The sequence below is a fragment of the Psittacula echo genome, assembly GCF_963264785.1.
Source record: "Psittacula echo genome assembly, chromosome: 6".
NCBI lineage: Eukaryota > Metazoa > Chordata > Aves > Psittaciformes > Psittacidae > Psittacula > Psittacula echo.
Genome location: NC_137743.1, coordinates 10,635,249 through 10,655,145, shown reverse-complemented (window position 1 = coordinate 10,655,145; position 19,897 = coordinate 10,635,249). Strand labels below are relative to the sequence as shown.

At 40.7% G+C, this 19,897-nt stretch overlaps 2 protein-coding genes across 4 annotated transcripts in view; one reads left to right on the top strand and one right to left on the bottom strand.

Moving 5' to 3' along the window:
* Positions 1–2,172: 2,172 nt before the first annotated feature.
* On the bottom strand, positions 2,173–13,692 carry ZDHHC6 (zDHHC palmitoyltransferase 6). The gene is made up of 10 exons (XM_080621185.1): positions 13,286–13,692; positions 11,215–11,306; positions 9,015–9,174; positions 7,886–8,047; positions 7,248–7,301; positions 5,614–5,781; positions 5,258–5,299; positions 4,721–4,866; positions 4,589–4,632; positions 2,173–2,962 (listed from the first exon to the last, which is right to left on the bottom strand). The coding sequence occupies exons 1-10, from the start codon at positions 13,616–13,618 to the stop codon at positions 2,859–2,861; spliced, it is 1,305 nt and encodes a 434-aa protein (XP_080477311.1). The 5' UTR covers positions 13,619–13,692; the 3' UTR covers positions 2,173–2,858.
* Positions 13,693–13,896: 204 nt separating this feature from the next.
* The window catches only part of VTI1A (vesicle transport through interaction with t-SNAREs 1A), a 271,249-nt gene continuing 265,248 nt past the window's right edge, over positions 13,897–19,897 (top strand). For all 3 annotated transcript variants that reach the window (XM_080620516.1, XM_080620515.1, XM_080620517.1), the window contains exon 1: positions 13,897–14,299. In XM_080620516.1, the coding sequence (XP_080476642.1) occupies positions 14,206–14,299 (94 nt within the window). In that variant the 5' untranslated portion in view covers positions 13,897–14,205. The remainder of the gene's footprint in view (positions 14,300–19,897) is intronic.

Below are 19,897 nucleotides of genomic sequence, written 5' to 3'. Positions count from 1 at the left end.
AGCTCAGATTGTCTTTTCATCAATTCTCCTGGATACAGGGGAGGACCTTAAAAAAGCTTAGGAGGATTGGCCAGGTTAATAAATGGTTAGAAGGGTGGTGTCATAGTCAGGGAGAGCTGAAATCAGGCAATCTAATTCCTAATGCAGTGCATGCAAGTTGTTTCCAATTTGTTAAGTAAAAGGAAGCTATATTGTCAACATTCATATTATGCCTCATGTGAAGCATGTATCATAGAATCATAGAATAGTTAAGGTTGGAAAGGACCTTAAGATCATCTAGTTCCAACCCCCCTGCCATGGGCAGGGACACCCCACACTAAACCATGTCACCCAAGGCTTCGTCCAACCTGGCCTTAAGCACCGCCAGGGATGGAGCATTCACAACCTCCCTGGGCAACCCATTCCAGTACCTCACCACTCTAACAGTAAAGAATTTCTTCCTTAGATCCAATCTAAACTTCCCCTGTTTAAGTTTGAACCCGTTACCCCTTGTCCTGTCACTTCAGTCCCTGATGAATAGTCCATCCCCAGCATCCCTATAGCCCCTCTTCAGATACTGGAAGGCTGCTATGAGGTCTCCATGCAGCCTTCTCTTCTCCAGGCTGAACAGCCCCAACTTTCTCAGCCTATCTTCATACGGGAGGTGCTCCAGTCCCCTGATCATCCACGTGGCCCTCCTCTGGACTTGTTCCAACAGTTCCATGTCCTTTTGATGTTGAGGACACCAGAACTGCACACAATACTCCAAGTGAGGTCTCACAAGAGCAGAGTAGAGGGGCAGGATCACCTCCTTTGACCTGCTGGTCACGCTCCTTTTGATGCAGCCAAGGATACGGTTGCTTTCTGGGCTGCGAGTGCACACTGCTGGCTCATGTTCATCATATCAGAAGTCTCTCAGAGGAAGAAACTTTCTAATCACTGATTTCTTGTACTGGTGGTAATCACCTAAAGTTACCAGCTGTGAGAATACCAAGGTTAGTGTTTTGTACAGCCTGTTGTATAGGGTAACCAGGCTCTCCCTCATGAAGAATTGAGATACCTGGCATTCCACAATGGAGTCTCTTTCAATTGGAGGGCAACAGAAACCCCAATTATCTGTGCTACAGAAGAGGTGGGACTCAAGTTATGGCTACAGCAGGATGAAACCATGTTCTTCAACCACTAAAAGACATCCACTCCCCTATAAACAGACCGCAGCTTAAATAAATGCCTCTCCTAGAAGCTAACAATCAACTGTGGGTCATTAGTGCTGTTACTCTGTTCCTATTACACTGCTAATTGCTGCCTGCTAAAATAGACATCAGCTATTTGATAATTTCAAAGTCAAGAATAAGATGTCCTTAGCTGTCAGCTTCTTCAGCTAGGAGACAAGCTTCTTTTTGTAATTTTCAGTTCTTGACTCCAGACACTGAAGAGAAACTACTGCAGTTGAGACTAAGAGTATTCGATGCAGTTTGGAAGATTTCATATTAATTTCTGCTCATATTCCATATAGCTACATCCTGCTGAGTTATGGCCTTTCAGCTATTGCTAGCTAGCAGGGAAACTAGGAGTATGATACACTCCTATACTACTACTTCTAAAAAAGGGCTTTGATTTCAAGAGCCACAAAGCACCTGCTTGCAAGCTACTGAAACTGATCACTAACTCCCCATTGCTACAGCTCAGAAACAACATAGGATTATGGCTTACCATTGGCATTAACACACAGCAGATCAGGCGTAACAAAAACCTGTCTTTGTGCTGGAGATGAAAAGCCTGAGAATAGGAGCATACAGGAGTAATGCTGGCTTGTCTGTATATAGTTATTTCGCTATACACTCAATACTGGCTAAGAAATGCTCATCTGAGAAAAGTCATGCAGGTGGGTGTAAAGCAGGCATTAGTTTAGAACAGTAAATTGCAAATACTCCCAACCTGTGACATGCAACTGCACTATGAGAGAACAAACCCACCTGTTGCATTTAGGATACATTCAGAAAGCCTTCAGCTGGTACAGGTTACTTCATTTTAAGGTCTTCCTTCTAGTAATTCATACCAGATGCTAAATAAAAATGCTTTAGAAAAGGTGTTAATCACTCAGTAGCAACTAGGCTTAGAAAAATTTTTATTCTTGGATTTATTGCTTCCTTTCACTCCAAGATGGATCAAGAACTCTAGTTTCTTGGGTATGCACTCATATTATTTCAGAGGGAGCAGATACAGCTGGCTATATTTTTTGGCCATTAAAAGCACAGAATATTCTTACAGCAAGAGCTGCAGGCATTCTAACCTTGAAAAACAACTTATAACTCTGAACACTTTACCTCCCAGTCGTTTCACGTTCCCATGCCCATAAACAAGTTCTCGGTAGCTCTAAGAACAATTAAATCCACAAGTGAATATGAACGTATCATTTATTTGAGGTGGACAATTCACATCATTAAAAGTCACAGGTAACAAATTTCATCTTGAATTTGAATCAGATGTTTATTTTATAGCTTTCAGGGGCAGCTTCAGAGAAATTAAAATACAAAAGAGATGCAGCACGCATCGCCATCAGATGCGGGTGAGAAAAACATCTAAATCATGAACCCTCAGAATGCAATTGAAACAGCAAAAAGAAAAAAAACCCAGACTCGGGCTGAAGAAGATGCATCTTGAAGGCAATCCACTGAATGGCTTCTTCAATTATTTACTGTTAAAAAAGTCTGCAAACCATGGCACAGACATATCCAACCCTTTCAGCTGCGAGGAAAAAAAAACCTTGTCCTAACACATTCATTGCATAAGTCTGAAGTCACACGCAGAAAATTTCAAGTAAAGGATTGTGGTCTGAAGTAAAAATTCCATTTCTTATTTAAAAAAAAATGAGAAGGCTATCTGTTTTTCTTCTCTCCATCCACTGGTTGATCCGTTTCTGAGTCATACTGGCATTTTTCCACACATTTCCTAGGGAACCAGCCTCGTTCTCTTATTGCACCTTAAGACATGAAAAGTTGCATTAACTTGGAACAAAACATGGCCCACTATAGATGAAAAACACAGGACTGGAAGAGATATCAAAAGGTTACACCCAGGTTATTTTATTCTCCAAGGTTATCTAATGATTCCCAACATCACTGACTGGGGATGCATCAATTCTCTTCCACTGCCTAAAAAGTTTTCAGAGTGCTCTACCTTCCCTAAGAAAAATCTTCCCTAATATCCTATCTGAATCTTTCTGACTATGAAGTTCACAACTCCTCTTTCTACACACCAGAGACACAGCTAACAACCTTCTCCACAACATAGTTTCACACAGCTGATGACTACTTGTATATACCCTGGGCTTTCTCCTACCTCTTTTTTCTCTCCCAGCAAGCCATCCCAATTCTTCCAGCCTTCCCTTACAGGTCACATTTTCTGTTACTCTGATTATTCTCATTGTTTTCCTCTTTATCCTTTACAGCTGATCTTCCTCTTTCTTAAGATGCTGTAACTGCTTTTACTTGTGGTAGTATTTCAACTGAGTCTCTGCCAGTGTCGAGTAGGATGGAAGGATTACTTCATGCATCTCAGAAGCTATATGCTTTTTTTCTTTCTTGGAAGTGTTGACTCATCTTAAGATTAACTCATTTGCTCAGAAGAACTGCTACTTAATAATCAATTTTTCCATCTTGTTATAGTGCAGCTTGTTACTCTGGCTTTATTATAGCATTTTGCTATGCAGTCTTAACAAATCTTATTCTATTTCTGAAGCCTAGTTCTCCAAAATGCCAGTGTTATTTTGAATTCGAACCTAGCCTCTCAGTATACACTCAGTTCCCTACCCATTTCACCTGATTAAAAACCAAAACTAGTCAATGTAGCACAGATATCTCCTGCTAATAACCAACACAAAACAATTACCATGCTCGTTTCTCTGACTCATTTAAGGTTTGGTGTTTGAGATAGTTCACTGGAGTGAGCTGCTAAGCCCAGGAGATAGCAGGGCTTGTAGAGTAGGCTTTAAACTAGGTTTGAGGGGAAAGTGGATAACACCAGGCTTGCTAGAAATGAGCCACAGGGTAGCATGCCACTGTTGGAGTCCAGATCCACAGAGCAACTTAAATCCATTTATGCCAGTGCTCACAGCATGGGCAACAAATAGGAGATGGAAGCCATTGTGCAGCAGGGAAATCATGACGTAATTGCCATTACAAAAACATGGTCAAATGATTCACATGATTGGAGTGCTGCAATGGATGGCTACAGCCTCTTCAGAAGGCACAGGCAAGGAAAAGGTGTTTAGATAGGAAATCTCAATGTGTTTAAGAAAGTATGCTACTTAAATATCAAAAAAAGAAATAATCATTAACCTCACTAAGAGTCTAAAAGTTTAACTTTTTCTTCAATATGAAGAAGTGTCCTGCTTCCCACTCAACCTTCAATAAACTTCAAGACTGGCAAGTCTACTAGATGCAAAAAATGTGGATATGGTTTTAGAGGGGAGACAAGCTAATGCCAGTAAGGTCAGTCATTGTATCTTTTGAGAAATGAACATGTAATATCATCCACATTTCTAGACAACTATAAAAGTGATTTGTAATTTTCAACAGAAAAAGTGAAAATAACTGCTTCATAATACCATCAGCAGCTGAGTCGAGAATCTTCTCACCATACATCCAGTGGCTGGGGAAGAAAGCGTAATAGGTAATTAGATGCCAGAATTCATCTCAATGTTTCTTTTAACCAAAAATTAAGGTGTGGAGCCACTAACTTTAAGCCTCTTGTGGCTAAAATCAGATCCCCTTTACTCAGTGCAATTCTTGGTTCTTCAGAACACGGTGTTGTGAATAACGTTTTAACACCTTTAGTCACAGGGCAGCAGACACCACTGTAATCTTCTATTGCTCGATACCGCACCTACAAATTTGAACACAACATGGCAATCTATTATTATAACGAGTTGTGGCCTTGCTGACAGTTTCATACCAAGAAAGTCAATTCAAGCATACTATTAGATTTGAGCATAATGACAATGGCTGTCAAAGGGTCTCTAAATTTTTAATTAACTGCTTAATAATGAAGCAGTGTCATCTTTATTATCATGTTTATTACCACCTAAGGAGCAACTGCAAAGAAAGCTAAATGCTAAGTTTAGTTAAGCAGAGGTTGCAGCATATTGTTTGTGTGGAAACACAAAGCCTTTATTTAATTGCTAAGTTTAAAATAAAGAAAGTGTTTCAGCAATTACTTACATTTATTTAAACTGATATTTCAAAGTCATTTCAGACCAAACTTCACAAATACTTACGCTTCTTACTCGCTTGTCTGCTTTCTGTTTCAGTTGCTCTATCTGTAAATGATTACAAATAGAAATTTAGGCAGTGTTCATTTTAAGAGGACTTGTGCATTCAACACAAAATGAAGTCAAGTACTGAAACCACTCAACAAACACAGAAAATATTATTAGCATTTAAAAGCACTCACAAAAGCATAACATTTTAGTCTATCAAAAATGGGAGAACATTCGACAGAAGTCTTGTTTCATAAATATACGTACTACTAGTCTATTTTGATTATTTAAAACACCGGTATATTACTGCAGAGGAAAGCAGACAATTGGATACTGGGGAGGATTAACTTGAGATATCACTGAAGATCAATTACCGTCAAACTGTATTGATGACAGCCATCTCTTACTGGCCAATCCAGGCCATCTCCCTCAGGAATCCCAGACCATGTAAACACTTGCTTGAAGTTCTTCCATTTACTTCCCATGTCATAGGGAAAAATGAAGGTCTCACCCGTTTGGTAGTACTGGATTCTGTCTTTGGCCTGGAAAATAATTAAGAAATACAGTACATAAAAACATGCCCTACAAACTGCAATCAAGCAGTAAATATTAAGAAGGCTGAATCGTAAGTTCTGTATGTGTCATGAGACCTAAAGGCAAACATTTTGAAGAAAGAGCAGTATATTCCTGATCTAGTAACCCAGGCTTTCAAATCTACATACAACAACCAGCATCTTGAAGTATGCCTGGTTTGGCTTAACTTGTTAACAGAATTAACTGGCCATACTCATTAATCCACTCTAAGTTCTAATTTTATTTTATGGCTTTTTTTAAGGACTGATGCCTGACCATTTCTCAGTTGCATTCAAAGGCATCCACTGCTCGGGATTCTTTGATTAATCAATGTGAGAATAATTCAACATTGGTAGTGCCTATTTCGCCTCTAAGAATTGCGTACACAGGAATGCTCTGAATCTCCACAATCTGCAGCCATGAACTTTCCATTCTCTCAGTAACAATGACATCTAGTGGCGCAGCCACAGAAGAGTTTGTCCTCTGTTGCAATAATGTAATTTTTATTAAACACTCATGTATTACAGTCTGTGTTCACTTTTCAGAAGGGACATATTAGCAGCCTGCATTTTACAATAAAAATATTAAGATATGACTCCAAATTCTACTACATAGTTGCAACAGGGTTTTCTTTCATTTATATACCATTGTCCTATTACTAAAAGGTCTAATAGGACTAGGATCCAGCTAAGCTAGATTCTGTGCAAAGAGAAAGCATTACAATGCTTAGGGGCTTACACACAGTCAAAATACTCATGCTAATTTTGACACAGAATAAAAGAATGATAAGGTAATAATGAAATGTATGTGGTTTTATACAAAATAACCTGGTAGCACCAATAAACACTGAGTCAGTTTTGCTTCATCTAAAGTTAGCTTCTGCTTGGCTCTATTTCTTTTGAAAAATCTTGAGAAAAGTCTCTATAAAGATATGGAAATCAAAGAGAAATTTAGAGAAGAAAAGACTAGGTATCATTATTTTCCAGTACTTCTTTGAAATGAAGGCAAATCATTTCAAGTTTAATCAGAGAAGTAGGAAATGAGAAAAATGAGCCAAACACGGCACCTAGAATGGGGACGTGGACAATTAAAGACATAGGCATAATGAGAAGCAAAGGCAACTCGAGTTTCAGCTGAACAAACCCACCTATTCCAAGTACATAAGCAAAGTCTCTTAAAAGCAAATACTTTATCATGTTCACATCAATTCCCCCAAACAAAAAAAGAAAAGAAAAATCTATGCAGTTAATGATTTATCATCTATTTCAACTAATTTCAGAAACAGTAAAGGAAAAGCTGGCTGTAGGTATTAAGTCAGTGGTGAATAGAAATGACATCTTTGGTTTAAAGCCAGAGAGATGAAACAATAAATCGATAACTATGGAGAACAGACTTTGTAACAATATAGTACAAGAATACTGTAATAAAAGCTTACCTTTTCTTCAATCCAGGACTCGATTGAAGTTTTATTTGTCAAAATTACTTTCATCTAAAATAAAAGCGTTAGGCAAAGTTAGCGTTGATTTTCTGCAGGAATACATCAGCTAGTCAAAGAAAACTTCATTTAACAAACTGACTTTGCTTTAAAGAACAAAGCAACTTTTATAAGCTTAAAAAACACTCAAATTAAGATTCAGCACAAATACATGCTACTGCTATCCTCTAGAACTATACACTTAGATGGTACCACACAGTATTTCTGTTTATGCTTAAAATGCATACTTTTATTTCCTTCCAAAGATCTCAAACTTTTGAAGTAACAGATCAGGCATGTTTATATCTATCCTCAGGGACAGGGGCATGTACTCCTGAAATACTAAATATTTTGCCTTTTCCAGAGAGTTTATAAAGGCCATCTCATATTTTCTTAGTGTTAGATTCTCACCTCTAAGCTCTCTCACAAAAAATGGTTGTGGTACAACACAGGAACTGAGATAAAGCAACATAACCCCCTGAAAAGCAACATAAGCTATAAACAGCTGCTCCCATCTCAATCCCAAATTCTGTTTCTGCTCCACAAGCAGGCACAACTTAGGGCTTTTAACTTCTTTGTAACAGAAGCCATAAACTTACCTGGATAATAAACAGCATACCAACAGCAATAGTTGTTCCTAATGCCAGTCCTAAGGCAAATAAAGATGCAGCAAATGCAGACAGTCCAAAGGGAATAATGGGTCGAGGGTCTCTTTTGGCTGCACTCATGTCAATCTTTACAGAACTCCACCCAAAAGATATCTGCAAAGGAAAAGTATCATTCAGCTTTAGAACATTTTGACTCCTGAAACAAAACAAGTTGACAATAAAAAATCTGGCTCTTAAGTGTCCAACTTCAAACGTTTTATAATGCAAATGGAGTAATTAAAAGCAAATATTCAAAAGACCTTTCTTCTTTAGAAATACATTCTTTGCTAGATGCAGGACTTCTCTAGATGGAAAACAAACCAAAATCCCCATCTTGCAAGCTCCACAAGTTAGGCCCAAAATCAACAACAACAAAAAAAATCTGGACTTTGGCACATTAACAAAAACACATTCACCAGTTTCACATAGAATATATTAACATAACACAGAACCCACTTTCAATAGAAACGCTACAAGTTTTCCTCTAAAAGCTTTTGGAGATAACAGTTCCCCAGCATTATCGCTCTGCAAATACAGTACACAGCCTTCACCTGTTACACTCAGTAGATATATTCAAGCTCTTCATTGCAACCACAAGGGCTGAAATCAAAGTTTATAATCTTAACCATGGATCTGAGATAAGGGATGTATTTCAGAACAAGCTCTACTTATTGTTGCTGCAGTTAAATTTTTCCATTTAAAAACAAATGCATTGTAATTTATTTTTAGACCCCCTTGAAAAACTGGCTACAATTCTAAAAAATGTGGCAAGCAAAAATAAATAGCATTTAACTTGTCTGCTGGAAATAAATAGTAGCTAGTTTCTATGCCAGCCAAAACGCAGCCTGTCTCTCTCTATATAAAGTGCTACTCAGAAACTGTCTTTAGTTTCTAGAAAACTCCCAGTGACTAAGACAAGCAACTTCTCACAGGCGGAGAGCAGAACTTAGAGTATATATTGAAAGATTAAGAAGGAATTCTACATTCTGCTTCTCAGGAAACCAAATTGTTTCATACTTCCAGAAATAAATTATCCATCTGACTTAAATAATATTTTAAACATTTAATTATGTTTTCTTACTCTGTTGTAAAGCTGAGTGTACATAGTCATAACAAATATGAAAGAAGCATGAATGCATCCAAGTGGAGCTAAGAGGAGAAACAGAGTGAAAGATGCGTGATTCTGGTACCCACAACAGTTGTTGATCCAAGGACAGTGGTGATCCATCTTCATGACACATCTGTGAATAATAAATATTGATTAATATAAAGGACATTTATGATGTGTTTCAAAAAGCTCATAGAATAAGACAGCTAACTTTCTACTACTCAACCTTCATTCATTCATTTGAACCCACCAATTTCTGACAGATTAACACAGTAACTTCTTTTTTTGTTGCTATTCAGAATGGTATTTCATGTTGTACAGTGAAAGAAAGCAAAACAAGAAGTGCCCCCCAGGTCATACCATCCTTAATGATCCCTCCTCCTCTTTATTCAGATTTGGTAGTTGCATCATATTCCAGAGCCAGGAAACAGAGGACTAGAATGGGTCTTGTAAGAACTGTCAACACAATAGTAGTAACTATTGCCATTTCTTTAAAATAAGCACACCAGGAAAATAAATGAAATACCAAATCCCCCGTGAACTACTTGAAGAAAGAATATAAAGATTAACAAGCAGAACTGAATTTCTTTTCAGTAGACCCTCTGAAAGCTTTATTAACTGTTATGTATTGACCTCACACCACTTTAAGACCTTTTCAAATACCTTTTAACAGGAGTAAATACCTTAGAGACACTTTGTATTCAATATAAAGCTGGTTATTTTTATGTAGTTTACACGTGCAAAAAAACCCACCTGATAATCCACATCCCAAATTGCATTAATTTTACTTAATGGGTATAAAAGTCACTAATTATAATGTTGCAATTCATCTGCACCAAATCTAACTGATAAACAAAGGACTGAACTGCACAAATATCCAGCTTCTCTGAAAATAAAAGTTAATTGTTTTGGAACTACTGACCTCATTATCTTTTAAGCTAGTCCATTCCCAATAGGAAGTTCAGTTTCTCCCTTTTAAGAATTAATTACTCTGTTAGCTCAATTGTCACCGTACAATTTCTCGAACATGCAATCATAACTATGAGCACAAATGCTTCCGAAGAAGTTCCTCAGTCTCACTCCATTCAGGTAGGCCACAAGAAGTTAACTTCCATTCATACACTGAAACTTGCCATAGCACAGAAGACTTTCAGCAACGGTTTAAGTTACCTACTTCATTGCAACAGGCTAGAAATACGTGTGGAATGAGTTAATTTAGCTACAGTTGAGGGGGCAGAAAATTCTTAAAGTATGTCGTCAAAATGATCTGGAGAATGTGCTGCAGCGTCTTCAGTTTTATTTGACAAGAGAAATAATTTAAGAACCTGCTTTTGCAAAGACTCAGGATCCGCTACCATTTTCTATGCAGTCCTCAGTGTAAATACTGTGACTCTAGGAAAAGAGTCTAATTTTAAATCCTGGGATGACACAGCCAAATTACAGCACTGCTCTACAGTTTCAGTCTCTGTTTCCCAAAAGCACACTAAATGCACATCCTTGTGTTTACAGAAATAACAAATGAACATGCATGTTGTAATATCCTTTTACCATGTTCTCTAGTAGTCCTTCAGAGGAGGATCTGCCCAGTAAACCCAGGATAAACACAACTACAGCTTAGACTGTAGACAGCTGAAATGGCTTGCTTTTTTTAAGTTGCATTAAATGCCAGTGCAGCTATTTATAATAAAAGCATCCTTTACCAAAACAACACTTTAGCAAAGAGTAAAGAACAGGCCAAAATTTCCACTCAAATCAATCTTTAATTCCCATTGGGAAAGACAATAGAATAGGCTTTTCTACTCCCTGAGCAGGTAAATGTTTAGACTTGTAACTTACAAAGGACTGAAAGATTTTTAGGTATTTACACAGGGTCACTTTCCTGAAACAGTACTGCAATGTTTTGTTAATATTGTTGAGAAGTTCTTAAGAGGAAATGATTTCAAGCTAAAAAGAAACTGTTAAAGACAGATTTATTCATTAAACTAAAACACAGTAAAACCACACAGAAATCATACAACTACAAAGTGGAAATATTTGAAACGGGAGTAGTGTTCATACAGAAGTCTTTTAAAAGTGCACAAGACAAGACCTGAAAGAACAAATTATATTAATAGCTCATTATTAGATTTGCTGCTGTGTTCATATGGACTTAAAACAGTTTTAAAGATAGTACCTGTTACACTTTCGACAGTGGTGTGAACGTGGTGCCTTATAAGACTGACACACTTTACAGTATTGGAGATACATGCAATCCTGAGATTTTTCCTTTAAACAGAAGAACAGATGTGTTAGATGTATACATAATTCTATTGGCAATACACATCTTGACACTTTCCTAACCTAAGCATCTTTGCTTTCTTCTGGCAGGGTGTGTTTCATAACCCAACCCTATTTAATGGTAGGTGATGAGGAAAGTAAAAAACCAAAATGAAATAATCCCTTGATATCAACACAGCCATCTCTCATTGTTCAAAGTGCTGGTTGCTAAAAGAAATAAACAGTTCTTTCATCAGGAAGAGTGTACAAGCAGGGCTTCCTAGTGAAGTTCTGGGAGTAAAAAAAAAAAAAGCATGAGGCCCTTACAATTTTTAAAAAATAGCTTTTGCACCTTGTCTCTTCATTTTATGCCATGAGCCAATTTGGGCTTAACTAAGATGCTGTACTGGCAAGCATTAATGTTCAGCTATGGTTGACAAGAAACCTAGCATGGCCTGGCGATGTGCACTGCAGCCCAGAAAGCCAACCATAGGCTGGGCTGTCTCACAAGGAGCATGACCAGCAGGTTGAGGGCATTGATTCTGCTCCTCTACTCTAGTCTCATGAGACCCCAACTGGAGTACTGCTTTAAGCTCTGGAGCCCCCAGAATACAGAGGATGAGGACCTGTTGGAGTGAGTCCAAAGAAGGTCACAAAGACGAACAGAGGGCTGGAGGACCTCTCCTAGGAAGACAGCCTGGAGAAAAGAAGGTTCTGAGAATACCTTATAACAGTCCTCCCATAACTAAAGGGGGCCTACAAGAAACTTGGGAGAGGGATTTTTTACAAGGGCACGTAGGACTAGGACAAGGAGAAATGGCTTTAAACTCAAAAAGAGTAGATTTAGATTAGACATTAGGAAGAAGTTCTTTACTGTGAGGGTGGTGAGACAGTGGCACAGGTTGCCCAGATAAGCTGTGGCTGCCCCATCCCTGGCAGTGTTCAAGGCCAGGTTGGACGTGGCTTGGAGCAACCTGCTTTAGTAGAAGGTGTTCCTGCCCATAGCAGAGGGTTTGAACTGGATGATCTTTAAGGTTCCTTCCAACCCAAACCATTCTATGATTCTAATTAGTTCTTATTTGCCACCCATCTCTCTCACACACACCCATAAGCCAAGTACAGCAAAATGACAGATTGGGAGACCTGTACATAGCAAGTAAATACCGGCCAAAGTCTTCTGTTTGCGAAGTCGAATGCTCAGTTATTCTGCTAGACTACATTAGGATCCTCTTGTCGCTAGACTCTGTCCTGAGAAATATTCCACAAATAGAAATGTGATTACCACTGATCTTCATTTCATGCCGCTGGACCACAAACTCTGGCCAGCTCTCTTGAGATACTGAGCCTTTATCAGTAGGTCCTTCACTACTCCTCATCCAAGAGATTACTAAGGCAAAGGAAATGGAAATTCTACCTTAACTTACAATATTGTATTGAACATAAGATAAAGATGTAATTTTCTGGCTCACATAAAAAAAAAAAATTTGCTCAATGAAGTTCTTCTAATCCTTGTTACTAGCAGCAAAGTCTTCAGTGCCAGCAGGAGCGTGCAGATAACCTTGAGGCTCTCACTGCTGGGTAGCAGCACTTGTTTCCTGTTGTTTTGGTTTGAGAAGCAGCTATAAAACTTAACATCTCCTGCCAATAAAATGACGTTACCATTCTACCCCAGATCACTGTAACTGACGGAACAGGGAAGGGACGGACGGAGCTGGAGCACACTGGACACGCTGTGAGCAGCAGCAGAGGGGCAAAACGCGAAGATGTTGAAACAACATAAGGAGCGAGGAGTGGCCCGAAGGGCTGGCTGCATTCTTTCAAGTGAACTGGGAAACATCGGTATCAAAAGATAAGCGACTTGTACGGTCTCCCTGACCCCTGCACACCGTCCCCTCAGCAGGGACGGCTCTGGCGCAAGGGCACACCTGCCGGTCCCCCCACACCCGCCGCGCCCAGCCCAGGAGGAGCTATCGAAAACCAGCACTTACCGGCGACCACCCCAGCGGGACGTACCCTGGGCCGACAAACATGGCGCTGAAGTAGTTGTAAAGGATCATGACGGTCCAGTTGAGGAGCATGATGAAATTGACGCTTCCTCCGGCGGTATCCAGGGGCCAGTACCACAGCGCGGCGTCCGCCATGGCGGTGGCGGAACACACGGCCACTACAGCCAGGGCCACCAGCGGTCCCCAGTGGCACAGCCGCCGCACGCGGCCCAGCCCTCCCGGCCCATCCATGGCCGCTACCGGCGCCCGGCCCTGCCCTCCCGGCCCGTCCGTGGCCGCCACCAGTGGCCGGCCCACCTCTCCCGGCCCGTCCATGGCCGCTACCGCCGCCCGTCCGCTGCTCCTGCCGCCCCACCGCCACCTCCACGCATGGCTCCCGCCAAGCTCAGACCCGCCAGCAGCCGAGACAGAGGAAGCGCTGTGAGAAAGGGGAAGAGGAGGTGTCGGGGCCCGCCGGGGCTCAGCCCCGCCCCGCAGCCCAGGGAGCGGAGCCCGCGCTCGCCTCCGCCCGCCGGCGCCTCCGGGTCAGCTACCGCCCCCCAACAGTTCGGGAGCAATAGGATCCCGACGGGAAATAGCGTCCCGCAGGTCGGGCCACAGCCTCGTCTTTCCCCTCTACGGCCACGGGAGTTGCAGGGTGTGAGTGGGCTGTCGCAGCGCCTGGGGCTGCAGTTCGAGCCCGCAAGCGAAGGTGTGGCGGGGCGGCAGTGGGAAGCCGTGTTGGTTGAAACACCTGAGTGGGGACGGAGATTTCCGGCGGAACGCGTGGCAAGGTGCCCGGCGGCGGGGGGACGTCTTTGCGGGTAGCAGAACGCGGAAGCCGGCCGGTGTGGAGTGGAGGAGCTGAGCGCGGTGTCTCCGCGGAGTGCAGTGGGGCCGCGGCCTCCCTTTGCGCCGCCGCCATGTCCTCCGATTTCGAGAGCTACGAGCAGGATTTCGCCGTGCTGACGGCCGAGATCACGGGCAGGATCGGGAAGGTGCCCAAACTGGTAGGAGGTGAGCGGCGGGCGCCTGAGGCAGAGTTGGGGTTGGAGGCTGCTGGCCTGACGGCGGGCAGAGGCCGTGGTCTCCCGGCGCTGCTCGCCGCCCTCACGGCTTTAACCCCGCACAGCAGCCCCGTCCTTCTCGTCTGCGAGAGTCTTTGCGGCTGCCGGAGCCTCCGGCATCCCAGCGGCTCGGCGTGGGAGGGTGTTGGTGTGTTTTAGTGTGCTTGTCTCAGCGTCCCATCACCCGACTGTGTTTCTTGCTCCTTACGCAGCAGAGTCAGGATTCGTCTCCCTGGCCCGAGTGCACGTCTGTTCCAGCAGCGACTTGTCTCGTGAAATGTATTGCGATTAACCTGACGGAATATTGTTTGCTGTAAGGATTAGCCCTTCTCTTCTGACTTGCTGTGGGGCCGCACAAAGTTAGGCCTGCGCAGCTGAAGGGCTGAGCAGAGCAGGGGACACAGCTGGGCGGGTGTTTATCAGCATTGCTGCTGAATGCCTTTGGTTGTGATGATGTCACAACATCAGTCATGGAAATGAAGTCTTCATGTAGCATAGGCAGAATTTGTGCGTGATTTAATCTGAATCTCTGTTTTTGCTACCTGCTATTAGAACATTTGATTTGGGTAATTGAGGTGATGCATATGTAGGAGAATATTCAAAGAAGTCAGTGTTCGTTTACTTTAATGTGTTTGTCAATAGCCTGCAGCATTCATGTTTGATTCATTATGTATCCCTGCCATAGAGACAATAATGTCTGTAACAGTGTTAAGGTAGAAAGCTTAAAGTTATAATCTCTTTACCCAGCCCAGCTGAATCTTCTAGTGCGTACGAATGAGTCCCTTAATATGGGGTTCCTAGTATGAGGCAGAGGGAAGTGGTTTTCTCATCATGTACCTCAGCTTAATGCCACTTCTGTGCCCAGGTCATTAAATATTTTGGCCTCTACTGCCTATACAAGTTTCCCAAAGCTTTAGTACTTGAACTGTAGGATTGGATATAGCTTAAGAAGGAAGTAAAAACACACTAATGGTACACTTTTACATATGACTAAAGGAAAAAATATAATTCATCTGGGACCAAAAAATAACATCCTACTTTTAGAGTAGGAAATGTGTCATGGATCAGTGACTCTAAACAGGATTTGAGGTAGGTGGTTAACTAAAACATGTCTCAGTGCAGTGTTAATTCAGGTCTTCATGATATATTTGAAATGAGTAAACAGGGATTTGAGAAGAAATCTGATTCTGAAAGGTTATGTCCAATTCTAATCTTAGCAAGTTAGAAAGTCTTCCAAAAAATTGGTGTTCAGTGACTAATCACAGGCATGATTAAAGGACAGGAAACTGCCTTTTCTTTGACTTAACAAAACTCTTTGCTGTTGAGCTTATAAAGGACATGGGCAGATAATTCAGTCACAATATGCAGGTACTTGGAGGTAGAAAGCTTTTTCTATTTTGTAATGGAGACTTACAAAATTAGAAGGAGGAGATCCAAAGAGTTCCTGTGATTGAAATGTAGAACTGGTATAATTTAGTGTGCTCAGAAATTACATTTAACCTGTAACTGGCCACTAGAAAATTTGCCAAGAGGATGCAGTGAATTTTTCATTAATATAAAGTATTTCCTACTGCCTCAGAAAGGGTTGTTCACTTTAAACAGCAAATTTAAAGACCTGTTTGTAGGAACAGGGAGAAATCATATATACACTACTGGTTTCTCTTCTGAATATTAGTAGTGCTACACTGATTTATGGAAAGAGAATAGAGATTTGATTTCCTAATTCTATAGATTTTGGAAGTCATCAGTGTCTGTTTGATACTGAAAGTATATTCTGCGTAGTAGTAGTGGATTTCCATAATCCTGACCTTGAAGCAGACTCCCTTATTCACTTAGGGAGACTTTAGAGCTTAAATACAAGATATTTAAAGAATATGGTCTTAAACAGTGACATAGCCTAGAAGCAGCAGGCTTTGAAATTGTGATTCATTTATGTGGCCATTAGAAGGTTGTTTTGGAATTTGCCATCCTCTCAGAGGAGAAAGAATACATGTTCCCTGCAGGACCAGTAGTGTAATACTGGGCTAAATGGCTTTAAGATAAGACAGTGGTTGATATTTTATTTTATTTATTTTAGAGGTGGCTTGTCATACATGGTTTGGACTGACTTGCTTTATAGCTGCTTCTTGCAATGTACATTTATGAGTGAGTGTATTGCTTCAGTTTTCAGGGCTGTTTTGTCTTTCATCAGAAAAAAAACCTTGTATGACTTCACAACAAATGGCAGTCTTAACCACTAGAGACATTTGACCACTTGAAAAAAAACACCTAAACGATAAATCTCTGACTATGCTGAACACTTTAATCAGAAATATTTTAAATACATGTTTTTCCCTTGTTTCTTAATAGGAATATTTGCAAGATCTTTGCTTCTTCATCACCAGAAGTTCCAGTTAGTTCTTGTGGAGATGGCTGGGACAGCCTCAAAAGAGGATTGTGAGGTGGGAGGGGGACATGAGGAGAGCTGCATGTGAGGTAGCAGTTTTCAGCAGCAGTGATTTGAGAGAGATTGCTGATGGCCTTCTTCCTCCACGCTGGAAGAAGCAGGATGAAAGGTGTAAGGACTTGTGCTACTTCCACATAATACAGAGAGATCTCCTGAAGTCTAGTGGCTGGTTTATTTCCTTCCGCTACTGAAGACGGACCTGCTGTAACCTTCGCATTCAGTCGAATTGGAGAAATACTGGTTAATTGTTTTTGCAACATTCCTGCAGCTGATGTTGTCAGGACTTGATGCTGTCTTGTGTTCTAGGAGGATGATGGCTCAACAAACAATCCTAATGTCACAAATGCATAAATAGTTCAGCAAGAAATGTAATAAAGGCACTGTGATGCTACAGAAGCAATAAGCAGCAGGGACGATAGAATGTCTTGGGAAGAAATGTCTTCCGTTGAGGCAGATGTCATCTGGAGAATTAAAAAAAGCATTCTAAATAGAGAAATGACTTCTAAATATTTTTTTCTGTGGTGCTGCTGCAGGTCGTTGAAGAATGTTTTATTAATATTCCTTGGTGTTTCAGAGAAACATCTATCTTGTGCTTTGACCAAAAATTTACATAAATTTTGATGGCTTGATCTGAAAGAGAGTTTTATCAGCACAAATAGTGATACTTGGTCTTTTCCAAGCACAGTAGCCACTGGTCATGATGGTTTTAGACTTGAGTGCTATCATTCTTCTGATACTCAATACCTGCATTTTCTACTGGGCAATCACAGCACTGTATTTCAGTCTCTAAGAGATTTAGCTGAAGAAAGTTCCTCCTTTAATTTTCTGTTATACCCCTATACTGGAGTGTACTATTTCCGTTTCAGGTCTGGCTCATTATATGGTGCCCCTTGAACCCAGTTTTATAACTGAAACACACATATCATTCCACTTGTCTCTGCTGTTGGGCAGTAACTTCTGGCACGATCACGTAAACCACTTCAGCAAATGCAGCAAAATCTGCAAGTGGTCTATGGACTGAAGCCCTTTGTTACTCAGACTCTTCTCAGCATGTACTAATAAAAAGAAGCAATTACACAAGCAATGAAACTACTCAGTTTTGGTCCACATTTTTTTAATCTCTTCATTGGTTGTGAGATCAAACCAATGCTTTGTTATCTTTCTACACTTGTAGGCAGGTTTCTGCATTTCTGTAACTGCTGTATTTTGGGGAAAAAAAGAGTGATTAATGCAAGGGCAAAGTTGAAAGAACTGAGAAGAATGTAGTAAAAGCTTGTTTCTTTCAAGAAATTGATACAACTTTGTGTGCAAACAGAATGGATTTCTTTGTACACAATTCTTATATGGAGGAAAAAACCACTTTTGTTTCTAGTCTTTATCCATATTTTGTGAATTTGACTAGTTAAAGAAAATACTGCATGTAGATTGTGTAATTTAGGACATTCTGTCTAGCAATTTGGAGACCAAAACACCATTCTGAATTTAAGTATGTTTAATGGAGTATTGGGTTTTGTTTTCTCTAAAGGATATTATTCTGAATTAAGAAAAAAATGTTATAACCACCCCCTTTTATTTAGTATGATGGAAGTGTATTTAAGGAAATGATCAAGTAGGCAGATTGAAAACTGCTAAGACACAGTGGAGTAATACAGTTAGCAATATGAGTATCTTTAATTGGATCATAACTTGTTTGTCCTGATCCACTAGTTTAGTGGCAGGCTTCTGTTATTCTGAGTAACTCCCTCTGACCTCATCTGCAGTCTCTGAGAAATACCCTGAGAAATACCCTGTGGATATTGTGCCCTCCTTTCTATGGAGATGCTGACTGTGAAGTAAGTTGTTCCATAGCTTAACTGTGACAGTAAACTGGAAGTAAATGGTTTGGAAACCATTCCAGCAAGTGCTTTCTGATTGACAGTGTTGTACCATTTCATGCTTCTGTTGCTGGTATCGACAGCAGGCAGGCCTAGAGTTATTGGCAGTCCTGCAGGCAGGTGGCTTCAGGCAGCATACTCTCACCAAGATTTTACAAGGATGTGGCTAAAGAAAAAGAGAGGAAAGCAAAACCGAGTGGGTGATACTTGTACTTTGGTCAGCTTCCTTTTCCTTACCCAAGTGACGCTGCTGGATCCTGCCACCCCTTCTTGCTCTAGGGAGTACATGGTATTGTGTGCCCTGGAGGATAAGTAGTTGGAATAAGTTCAGCTGCTTTCCTGGAAATCCATGAAGATACTTCTCCAAAGCTGCAGTGCTGGGATGTTGCCATGTGCCTGCTCACACATCTGTATTGGAGGGAGCACCAAAGGCGCATTGTCAGTACGCCTTGCTCCTCACAGTTACTCTGGTCACCAGCTAGGTGCTTATGTATTGATAAGCTTGGGATGATGTTAAAATACAACTCTAGAGTTGGATGAAATTTTAATTTACTAAAGAAGATCATTTGAGTATCTCCCCAGTTTTATGGGAGCAGTTTCAGATAGACCTTGTGTACTAATGAGTTTTCCCTACCAAAGATCTGTAGCGTAATATCTGTGTAGGTAGGTAAGACTTACTTGGTGGTTCTTGTAATCACACGTACACACAGAATTTGTATACCATGAAGTATCTTCTCCAAATTTGCAGTTTTATATCCCTAAATTTCAGGTTACTTAATGTATATGGAAATTGTAATCTGGTAAAATTCAGGGAAATGCCAGAATTGCTATAGTACATTTATTTTCTGCTGCTGTATTTTTAAATTTTATTTCAACTTCAATAAAATGGTATTTTGTGTTTTATCTTACATTGTTTTTCCTTTTATCCATCGTCATCTTGCTCTCTTCCAAGTGATGGAAAGAGCAGCGGTGGTTTGGGAGGCTGGGTAGAAGAATTGGAATGTACAGGCAAACAAGTGTCAGATTGTCTTGTCTTTTGGCTTTAAGTTATGTTAGGAAGATAAATCACTAACAGATTTTCTTTGGCTTGGGTGTCATCATGAGAACCTGGTGGGGAATTAAAGACATTGCTAACAGACAATTAGAAGTGCTGCACAGAAATGAACATGTCCTACATGTTCTGCTGTAGTAGAATCCCTCAGATTCTACTACAATGGCAATGTGATTT

What these genes read in the sequence shown, in the direction of transcription:
- ZDHHC6 (XM_080621185.1), bottom strand. Translation starts at nt 13,618, where the DNA reads ATGGACGGGCCGGGAGAGGTGGGCCGGCCACTGGTGGCGGCCACGGAC. An exon ending in ACACTCAGCTTTACAACAGA is followed by an intron (nt 8,048 to 9,014) that starts GTAAGAAAACAT and finishes TTTCCTTTGCAG; the next exon opens with ATATCTTTTGGGTGGAGTTC. An exon ending in GTATGCTGTTTATTATCCAG is followed by an intron (nt 7,302 to 7,885) that starts GTAAGTTTATGG and finishes CTTTTATTTTAG; the next exon opens with ATGAAAGTAATTTTGACAAA.